General features: G+C 44.3%; 1 protein-coding gene across 1 annotated transcript; it reads right to left on the bottom strand.

The window, feature by feature from the left end:
- Nucleotides 1–649: 649 nt before the first annotated feature.
- Nucleotides 650–1,672, bottom strand: fam43b (family with sequence similarity 43 member B; the record flags this gene model as incomplete). Its single annotated transcript, XM_080763148.1, has 1 exon — nt 650–1,672. The coding sequence occupies one exon, from the start codon at nt 1,670–1,672 to the stop codon at nt 650–652; it is 1,023 nt and encodes a 340-aa protein (XP_080619274.1).
- Nucleotides 1,673–11,373: the final 9,701 nt, after the last annotated feature.

Here is an 11,373-nt window from a genome sequence, read left to right as displayed (position 1 = left end):
TTGGCTGTGGTTAATAACAAAACATTATTAAACTACTTCTCAGGGCTGAATGCACTCGGAAAGGTCGACCGTGGACAATTACAATGTGGATTATCACAAAATTGCATTTACAAAGGTCCTCTCTTGAAAAAGCGATTACAAGTCAGTCCCCCCCAAAAATGTCCCTGCAGGCAAACACGCCATTCATTATACTCACAAAATAAAGGGACTCAACGAGATAATTAATAAACACGACCTGGCATCTAGGTGTTATCAAAGTGTGACCCGCACATCTGTAATATGGTGATCTCAGCTCTCTCTCCTTTCCTGAAAGCGCTGTCCTCATTTATCATTGTGCTATTGTGAGGCGCATCACCAGCCCTTCATGTAAACACGCAGTTTCATCAACTGCCATGGCAAGACCATCTGGCCAGCGTTATACTGATTATTCCCAAACAGAGATCATCTCCTTTTGATTTGTCTGTCACTTGGTGGTACCACATAGTATAGGACAAAGTTTTTGGTAAACACTTCACATTATACGTGGACGGGGCAGGAGGGAGTCTGCATGTGTTGGGCATCAGTGTGCGTACAGCAGATCGAGGAATGTGTGTAGTATTTATTTTCTTTCTTGTTGCAGAATAGCATCCTTGTGCCGCGTGCACTGGCGTCACACCAGCGAGGTGACAAACGTGAACATGGTGTTGTTGTTGGCGTCGCTGACGAAGTTGATTTGGCACTGCTCCAGCCCCGCGATGTCCCCCAGGTCCAGCTGAGATAACAACTGAGTTGGATCAGTGCGTGTCGTCAAAACCCTCTGTTTTTCCCGTTCCCTCACGTACTTCCTCGCGTCCTCCTCCTTCTCCCCTGCCTCCTCCCCCCCGTCTTCACTCACCACCTCCTCCTCCTCCTCTGCGATGGAGCAGAGTCGCGCCGTGCCGCCGGGGTTGTCGGCGGTCGGCGGTCTGTAGTGGCAGTGGCCGTTCAGCAGCCTCCTCAGTGGCATCACGGGCACCGCGTTCCCCCCCAGCAGCTGCTGCTGGCAGTGGCGGAAGTCGCTCTGGCGCTTCAGCCGTTTGAACTCGCCGAAGGCAGAGGCGGCGCTCTGGCGGAGGCCGCGGGCGGCGGCCTGAGCCTTCTCCGACTTGGTGACCAGGACGGCGTGACACCGCAGCACCACCGCCATGTTCTTGACCTGGTGCCGGTAGACCCAGGCCAGTATCTTTGGCCGACGGCGGTCGGCCGCGCAGTGGGTGATCCTGTCCAGGGAGTAGTGGTGAGTGGGCCCCTTCCTCCACGACTTGTCCGCGCTCATGCGGAGGCCCCGCGCTCCGACCGCCAGCCACATCTTGATGCTCTGCTCGCCGTAGCCGCTCCGCTCCCAGATCTTGGCCACGGCGTCCCGGGTGCACCCATCGCCCTTCGCCGCGATGGTGACCACGCTGCCCAGGTAGCGCACGCCGTAGACGGGCTCCTCCCTGTTGAGCTCGACTTTCTGCTTCCGCTTGGTCTGGAAGAGGCGGCTGCCGAGCCAGTCCAAGCCGGGGCAGTCGGGCAGCAGGTCGGGGCAGGAGCGCAGCAGGGAGGAGAGGATGGAACTGTAGGTCAGGCCGCCGCTGCCCTGCAGGCTCTTGGCTTTGCTCTTGGCCTCCTCGTCCACCAGAACAAACTTGCTCCTTCTCCAGGGCAGCATCGTCGTGGGGGGGGGGGGGGGGGGGGGGATAAGAGCTGGAAGGAGTGAGCCCCTGTGCGTGTGCGTGTGTGTGTGTGTGTGTGCGTGCGCGTGACGTGGCGTGCGTGCGTGCGTTGCGTTGCGTGTGTCAGCTAAAGCGAGAGAGAGGGAGAGAGAGAGAGAGAGAGAGAGATGGGGAAGTGTGTGCATGTGTGCATGCATGCATGAGAGAGAAAGATGAAGAGAACCAGTGTGGCCAAGCACGGAGGAGAGACTGCGAGGCTGCGAGGCTCAGCCCGTCTGTTCCACCTCTCGCTCCTCCTTCCTCTCCTCTCCGCCTCCTCCTCCTCCTCTGTGTGTTCCGCTGCCTGCATCATGCACAGCGCTGATCAGGGTATATAGTACCCTTCAGTCTCCCTCCCGACTCCAGTGTTTATCCTTCCAAATGGCTCCCCACCAAACCTTTATTTATCCGTCCAGGTTTTTTGCGCTGAGAATTTGAAGTGTCTCTGCCTCCCTCAGTCTCCTCTCTCAGGCAGAAGAGCAGAGTCATCCTCTCTTATTGGACTTGTCTATCTACTCGCTGTCGTGAGTCATGAGTCATCGGACTAGAGGTCAAATAATGGCACGCTGAAATCCTCAGTGTTAATTTAACTCTTGAGTGAAGAAATTGAACCAACCAAATCAACCTGCATGGGTCAATTTGCTGCATACATTCTCAGTGTTACAAATGAACAAATTAGCACTGCAATTTTACTGTACAGCGTCATAATTTAGTTTTTTGGGAGAGTGCATGTGCAGTTCCATTGAATTACTCTCTAAAATGAACCTCTTGAAACCATTCTATGAAGCTAAAACTAAAATTCATATTTAAATCATTTCAATAAATTAAATTGAGATATTCTTAGTTACATGAATCAGTTTTAAAAATGCAAAGTTGTTCCCAAGTCTCTCTATCTATAAGAATAGAGGATGAATAATACATTATGCATGTTCCATATAGGATTTGCATTCGTGGAAAGAAATGTCTTTGAAGTCCTGAATATTGAAGACTATAGTGTTCAGATCTCTTTGGAGCAAAGCACTTCACATTTGCAATTTTGAAATATTTGTCTCCCACATTAAAACTTTCCTCTCACCAGAACATGAGTGAAAATCATTGTGCATTATCTTCATTTTATGCTGTAGTGTAGCATGGCTGGACTACACGTTTTTATGGATTGCAAATAAATATGCTATTGTTTTTTTTTACTCATAGAAATATATGAAAATAGCAGATATACATGCACAAAACATATTGTGGGTGTTATGAGCTTGTAAATCTGCTATTTACTACGTTTCAGATAATAAGGCTAAAGTTTCACAATATGATTTGGGTAATTTTGCGTCCCAGGGAGACACCACATTTCGGTTCACTTTTGGCTTTTGACCTGCAAACGTTTGGGAAACCCTACCACATAGGGAGGGCAAAGCAAAGACGAGATTGACTTATTGCATTTTATTGCAAGCAGATGAATCTGCAGCAATGACTTTTGGTTGTGTCATCTTTATCTGCCGCCACTGTGGGTGCCAGGCAACACAGACTGAATTGTCATGGCTAGATGAAGGACGTACTCCACTCACTGTGAAAATGACTCTACCAGAAACTAAGTTGTTACTGTGGCAACACTGGCCGCAGTGGTTCTCAACATTTCGTCCAAATGGAATATCATGGGTCTGAAACTCTGAGACTGTACAAAATACGATATGCAATATATATACAGTATACTGCAAAGCTGTGGGATCCTTTTGGTTCCATTTGTACCCTCTCAGAGTTTCCATTGGTGGTCCCTGGACCCAACATTGAACACATGAACAGAGGAGGAAATTAATCACTTTGATGAAGTTGAGCGTCACACTCTCATTAGTCATGTCATTAATGACTAATGAGATGAGTATCCATTGTATTGAACATATAAAGGAATATAAATTGATTTGTATAATGTTAATTATTATCATGGTATTTGGAACTTTCATACATACACCCCCATCATCAATCACAACACATGGTGTGCCCCAGGGTTCGGTCCTCTATATTCTCCTCCTCGGACAGATCCTTCGCCGCTGTGGCCTGTGTTTACACATACGCTGATGACACAGCTCTACCACTCTTCCAAAATCATGACTGCTACCACCCACCTCCACCACCTGCCTGACTGACAACCCATTCTGGGCGGGAACTCCTTTTGGTGTTAGCATTATGTTATGCTTTAGATATAGAAAAATAGCAGATCTACAAGCTCATAGCGCGCCACCGAGTGGCGCGCTACGAGCTTGTAGGTCTGCTATTTTTTTTTAATCGACAAACATAGCTTTTTCAGAAAACTGTCAGGATGTAGAAGACCTTTATAGAATCTGATCTCAGGTCAAAATGGGTTAAAACTGGATGCAAACAAAGTTCCTGAAACTCAACTGCAATAAATCCGAAGTCCTCATTATTGGTCCAGATGCGCCCTCACCCGCTCCACTCATATAACTTCTCCCTCCACCCAAGTCCGCAACCTGTCATCCTGCAGGGTCCCACCCTTTCCTTCCAGTCCCACATCAACCAGATCACCAAAACAGCCTTTTTCTGCGTCCACGTCATTGCCCGTCTCCGTCCGTCCCACACTATCCCAGACTGCTGCAGAGATGCCTATATAACCATGTCTTCATCACATCCAGACTTGACTACTGCAATAGCCTTCTATACAGTGCATGTACCTCCAAAGTTCTCAAGAAACGTGACGTTTGTGCAAAACTCTGCTGACATGAGGGAGCTGCCGATGCCAACCTCTTGGACATCCCCAAAACAAAGGAAGAAATGGGGGGGGGGGGGGGGGTTAATTTGAAATAAAATAAGAATGGTTAACGTCGACAGCTTACTGTCTGTGATTCAAGATGCATTGTAAATCAATGATGCACAGCCAATTTTAGAGCTTCTTCTAAATGAGCTCGGATCTATTGCATGGAAAACAAGTTGGCCCTGGTTCACAGTGAACAGAATTGTCTTTGTAGTGCATTGATTGATTGATTGATTTATTAACAGTACAACTCAATACAAAAACTGTATGGACGACACCATAAAGCATTACACTTTTACAATAGGGCCCACCATTTTCAATTCATCAAAACATTTAGACACTAATATACACAACTATATAGTCAAGGGGAAATCATCATAGGAGGTAAAAAGGTAAAAGAACCATATACAGTGAGGGGGAACAGGGGTGGGGGGGATGGGGTTTCAGATTTTACGGGGGCCAGTTTCGAATTGCAGCCATCCGTAGGTGTCCTTTGAGAGCAGTTTTGAAGGAGTCAAGGGATTTGCATGTCTTAATGACTGTTGGTAGGGCATTCCACATTTTGGTGGCATAGGAGCGAAATTAATTTAGTCCCTTGTTTGTGCCGAATCTGAGTTGCACATGGTTTGTTGAACTCCCTCTGGTGTTGTGGGTGTGGACTTCGTTGACATTAAGGAAGTATTTAGACAGGTACATGGGTATCTTGGTGGTGTAGCGATGGTGGACCAGACCCATTGCAAGGTGCTGTACTCTGTCGTCAACCCTAAGGGCCGATTCATACTCCTATTTTAGAGCCGAATAAAAGTCGGTTCGGCTCTGTAGAGCCTATACAATGTGACGTCATTTGAGGTTCGGGGGGGCGGGTACCGTTCTAAAGTCGCCTCTTCGGTGCTACTGAAAGTTTCTGACGAGCCGAAATCATTTCGACACTACAGCGCTGAAACAGCGGTAAAATAGGAGTATGAGTCGGCCCTAAGCCATTCCTTTACGAGCTTTAAGAGGATCCCTCTTTACTCTTTGTCTAGCTACAGTATGTGCAGTGAATGAGGACCGTAGGTCTAATCTGATTCAGCGTGATCGAGGCGGTATCTTCTCATCAACACTTTAGTCTCAAACTCTCCAAAGACAATTTGATTGAGAGGCCTTATCTGAATAAATGGCTGCCATAAATCACCAGAGTGATTTTGAAATGCTCCTCTTTCCCCTCTGGGGGATTAACAAAGAGTGCGGCAACGCAACGCTGAAACCCTCCGTGACGGTTTGGGCCTTTACAGAGATGGATGCATGTGTTCTGTATTGACTTATCTGCCATCCGGGTCATCGTCCCATGGAAGGTTCGCTGAATGAAATTAGGAAATGACTGGAGTGTCATTGACTCTCTGTCAGCATGCTGTTTGTGTCACTGTATGAGACAGAGTTGCTTTAAATTAGTGCTGGGAAATAGTAGATGCTCTGTAACAATTAATGTTCTATTGCAGTGGTTCTCAAAGTGTGCCATTTTTATACTATGCTCTTGACAATAACATTTATTAATAAACCAGCATAATTTGTTTTGGATAATCAATGCATGGGAAAAACAAGTAATTAAACAGTGTAATGTAGTGAAATATTTGCGTTCATTTGGCTCGTGTTCGTCTGTGTTTTCTACTGGAACTAATGCCAATTGAGATTCTTAATGAGAGCATTCAGCAGCTGCATGAGTGCTTCACTATTAACCAAACTGGAAAAGGGCAGATGCGAGTGAATGAATTGCAGTCTAGAGTTTTTGCAGTGTGACTGACAGGCCATTACATCCAGAACAGGGTTTGTCTGCATTTATGTACCATATTATCTGCAATGTATATTTTATGCTCAAACTCAAAGGTATACACCAATCTAGGCAATCTTTTTTGCCAACAGCTGATTCGGTCTGGCTTTAGCCAGGCTAACACCAATCACAGCTCATGCTACCGTGCGCATGCGTGTGTGTGTGTGTGTGTGTGTGTGTGTGTGTGTGTACATGCGCCTTCCTGTCGTGAACCACGCTGGCAAATGATGCCCAAATATTGAGATGTTTCTGATCGTCATCGTAAATGGTGTGTCTATGGTACGGCATACTATAGCACGCCGTTTTTCATCATTTTTGACGATTTGACAAAAATGACAAAATGAAAAAAACGATGGGTTATAGCCCATGTTTTTTGAAATTTTGAAAAAAAAAGTTATCCTCGTTTCTCATCATTTTGGACCATGGTCTATAGCCCATATGGTACGGCATACTACTATAGCACGCCGTTTTTCATCATTTTTGAGGATTTGAAATAAAAAATAAAAAAACGATGGGTTATAGCCCATGTTTTTGAAATTTTGGCCCATGAATTGAAATTTCCGCAATGAAATTGCGGAAATTGTAAATTGCGGAAATTGCAAATTGCGGAAATTGGAAATTGCGGAAATTGAAAATTGTGGAAATTGCGGAAATTGAAAATTGCGGAAATTGTCTGTCCGTGTGTCTGTCCCGCTATCCAAATATGGAGTGTGTTGCATCAGCAATCACTCAGCTCCATATATGGGCACAAAAGGGGCCAGGTCCACTCAGCTCCATATATGGGCACAAAAGGGGCCAGTGATTTGTTTGTTGTGGACCTGGCCCCTTTTGTGCCCATATATGGAGCTATACGTCCAAAACCCAAATATGTACGAGCTGCGTTCGCTTCCCGCGTTTGCGCGTCTTACTCGTATAGGATATTGTGATTTGTGTGGCTTCATTCACAAACTGCACACATTGCAACTTAAAATCTTTAGCTTCCAGCTAAAGATTTGACAGGGTGGCCACAGCATTATTAGACTCTACTGCTCTATGTCTGGTTTTTATCGTTGAGCGATAAAAACGAGAGTGGTTTTGAATGCAGTACCAGATCAGAGTCCAGCAGTGCAGAAGCCAGGCTCCTCTCTCTCTGAATCAATTTTTCCTTGCTTGTTTTGTTTCTTCACTCATCTCTCAAAGGCCTCACTTGAACAGTGTATAGTCTACCCTAGATATTGCTGTCTACTGTAGCTAGGCATCCTAATTGAATTGGGCTCTCTGTTCATCACGGTACACTTACCCGGTGCACTGTAATCAATGAGAGGGGGCTGGCAGAGAGGGCCCTTGCCCTCAGATGGCTGATTTATGGCCATACACAAGGGTAGCATTGAGGCAGCGGTCTCACAGTAAAAAAATAATAAGAGAGGCAGGATGACAGAAAGGGCCACTGTGTTCCATCGTATACATTATATATACCAAACTATCATTCATACTGAATCAAGGAGGTAAGACACAGCAAATCTGAAATAGACTGAAATGGCAATGGTTAACATTTTGTTTGTTTCCTTTGTCCCCGAAAAGATGGAGTAAGCATCCTGGAATTAAAATCAATAAAGCCACAGCACGTCCCTATATTGCATATTCCCATGGGTATCACTGAATACATAATGCTGTTGGAGTGAATCATCATTTAACGAAGGGAAAGTTCCAGTGTAGACTCCTTCCTTCCTCCGACCATAATCATGACAATGATATCCACTAGGGAGCCACCAGGTTAAGACTATTTGCAGTAGGCTACTTCTGCATTGTGGGTAAGATTCAGCTTATTAGATGCTCTCAGAGCATCCCAGGGGATGCTCTGCCGCGGCCCAGGAGCCCCTTGGGTTTGAGGCCCTGACAAGGGCTCCTGTGACCCATTATTGGCCGTTGATTGTGTTAAATTTAGGTCAAAAAGATCACATAAAAATGGAAAAACCAGAATATTTCGTGCGCACTTACAGAGCATTGTTCTGTACAGTAAACTGAGCAGTGACTAGAACAATTAAGTGCTCCTGATCGGAGCCAGGTCAGGTATTGTGGTATTGTTTAAGTTCCTCTCACTCTGTGATTCGCCGAATGGGGGTGCCATCTCCTGGCGTGAACACCAGGAGATGGCGCTCCCATACAACGATTCACTTAACAAACCGGGGTTACTGAAGTAACCTAATGTTATTGTGGGCCATCAATGTTCAGAATTCAGTCATTATAGAGGTGACGAGTGGCATCTATTCGCGTGTTATCTGACTGAAATACATAATATGATATTTAGTGGGAACTGAACTTCATGTGAAATATAATTAAAAATAATACCACCTTTCTTTGAATGATATAAAGTTGCAGAAAATATATTTTATTTTATTTTTTCCAGGAGAAAGCTTGTCCCCCACAGAATGTTGGTTTGCATGATGCCCCTGTTTTCATTAACATTACAAATATTCAGATTTCATTTAGGACTCCCTCACAATATATTGAGGCAGTTTGGAAGCCTGTACCCTGCAGTATGGCAGTTCAGCATGTGACTGTGGGGAGGGAATTTGTCTGGATATTGCAGAGGTAGGCAGGGTGCAGGTATCTGCATCAGTCATATTGTTGATGATGTCCATTTGACTCCAAGATATGACTGAAGACAAGCACATGTTGGACAGTGGACACCCTCTGCATCTCCAATCTATGTGAGCCAGCAGTCAACTCATTTTATGAAGAGCTATAGTTTCTATTAATCGCCCCACCATATAGTATAGGGCTGGGCGATTAATACAAACTATATTGATACTGATATTTAGAACCAATAATAAACGTATTCATGCTCATGTAGATTAATCGATTAATCAAGAAGCAGGTTTCTTTATACTGGTATGTATTTTAGTTATTTATTAACGAAAAAACATTTAATCTGATTAACCACTTAACCCTGTATTAAAATGTGTTGCCTCAATGGTGTATACGAGTAAGACGCGCGAACGCGGGAAGCGAACGCACTCAGCTCCATATATGGGTACAAAAGGGGCCAGGTCCACAACAAACAAATCACTGGCCCCTTTTGTGCCCATATATGGAGCTGAGTGGACCTGGCCCCTTTTGTGCCCATATATGGAGCTGAGTGATTGCTGATGCAACACACTCCATATTTGGATAGCGGGACAGACAGACAGACAGACAGACAGACACACAGACATGATCTGCTAGGTCTCATAGTAAGTGCTCACTGCGTTCGCAAACATTAATGAAAATAGGTCAATCAAAAAGCTTGTAGGCCATTTTGGTTCCATAATGTGTACAGTGTACAGTACACCCTCTGAGTTACAATTGGATAAATCAACACTGATGTTTTTACAGTGTAGGATAATCAATTATAATTCAGATTGATCATGTCAAAGTATTAATGAGCGAGGAGAATTATTTTGCAAGCCATTGCCGCTACATTACTGAAATTAAAGATTTTTTGAAGGATAGTTTAAAGAGGCAATGTTGGCAATTTTTTGGTTGATGTGTGGTTTGACTGCTATTCTGCTCTCCACATTAATTTGACAGTCCAATCCATTATTGATTATGTTCATTAATATTGTCCTCTGTAGTGGTGGAAAGTAACTAAGTACATTTACTTATGTACAGTTTTGAGGTATTTGTGTATTTCCAATTTCCAATACTTGTACTTATACTCCACTACATCTCAGAGGCAAATAGATAGATAGATCTGCTATTTTATATACATTCGAAAAATGAGACATTCTGCATAGTGAGTAGCCTACTTTTGGTACTTTAAAGTACATTTTGATACTGATATTTTTGTACTTTTACTCAAGTACATTTTGAATTCCGGACTATTACTTAATTGTAACGGAGTAGTTCTATATTGCAGTATTTTGGTACTTTTTTTTTTTACTAAAATAAAACAATTGAGTAGTTTATCCACCTCTGGTCCTCTGTTACCAACTATGCTAATTCATGTTTATTGCTGAATTGTTAATGACAATACGAGTTTCACTATATCTAATAGGCATACATTCTTCACTTGTGAACCTTTTGTTCAAGCCCCGCCCCCTAATATTATCTTATTTACCAACTTAATCAAGTGCTTGGCTGGTTCAACCTGTTGGCATTATAAAACTGAGAGAACTTACAGAAGTATAGTGCAGGAGAATGAAAGCCAAGTCTGCCTGTGTGACAGCAAAGGTAATTTGAGAAGAAGCTTACAAAGCTTTCTCATCTCAAAAGGAACAATGGAAAGACCAATCTAAATAACTGGGGTTGGGGAAGGTTGTTGATAAATATTTATTGGAGGAAAGAGTGACACTCAAGTGTTCAGTCTAGCTGAGAATGGCTGCTAAGTTTATTTTTGACATGCAGGTATTAGGCAGGCTGACTGAACATGGTGGTAACATTTACATTCTTGCGTATGGATCAACTGTATCGTTGTCACAAAATGCGCCACGTCTCTGTGTCTGCGTGCGTGCGTGTGTACGGTATGTAACTCGAGAACCGTTTGCCCCACCAACTTCTAATTCGACACACACGCCGGGTATCGAGTCTGTCTGACCCACGGATCTCCAGAACCACCACAAAAGGCTGGGCTTTTGGCATGGGCTCTGCCAGTGGGCCTAATCAGCCAACATCCCCTCACCTGTGCAATTTCCAGCCTCTGCCTCAGCCAATTGATTGCCATGGCAACCCCACACCTGACAATTGATTACTTATATTAACCAGTCCACTTTTCACAGTCAGTTTGTCCTAGGCAGATACAACAGAATATCCATGTGGGACATAGACAGACAGTTAAAACGGGTGCTATATGACAAGTTGACAACAGGTATTATTAGGTTCCAAAGTTGCATTGTTCTCAAGTAGGCCGGACGACGGACGTGGCCGCGGGCACGTACCTGTAGGTCTGGTTTTGATTTGAGGAAACCGCATGCACTGAAACTAAATAGCAAACTGCAGTGACTGCTCAGTGTGAATGACAGTGGGAATATTATGCTAATCTTTCTTCAGTTATGACTGGATAAAAAGCACCAGAACGGCTACTGTCCGACATTACTGTAGTTAGTGAATTTGTGACAGTTTGAAATGGCTAAGCT

The sequence above is a fragment of the Protomyctophum bolini genome (genome assembly GCF_963924005.1).
Source record: "Protomyctophum bolini genome assembly, chromosome: 5".
NCBI lineage: Eukaryota > Metazoa > Chordata > Actinopteri > Myctophiformes > Myctophidae > Protomyctophum > Protomyctophum bolini.
The sequence above is the reverse complement of the archived record's forward strand: the minus strand, read 5'-3'. Positions and strand labels throughout refer to the sequence as shown.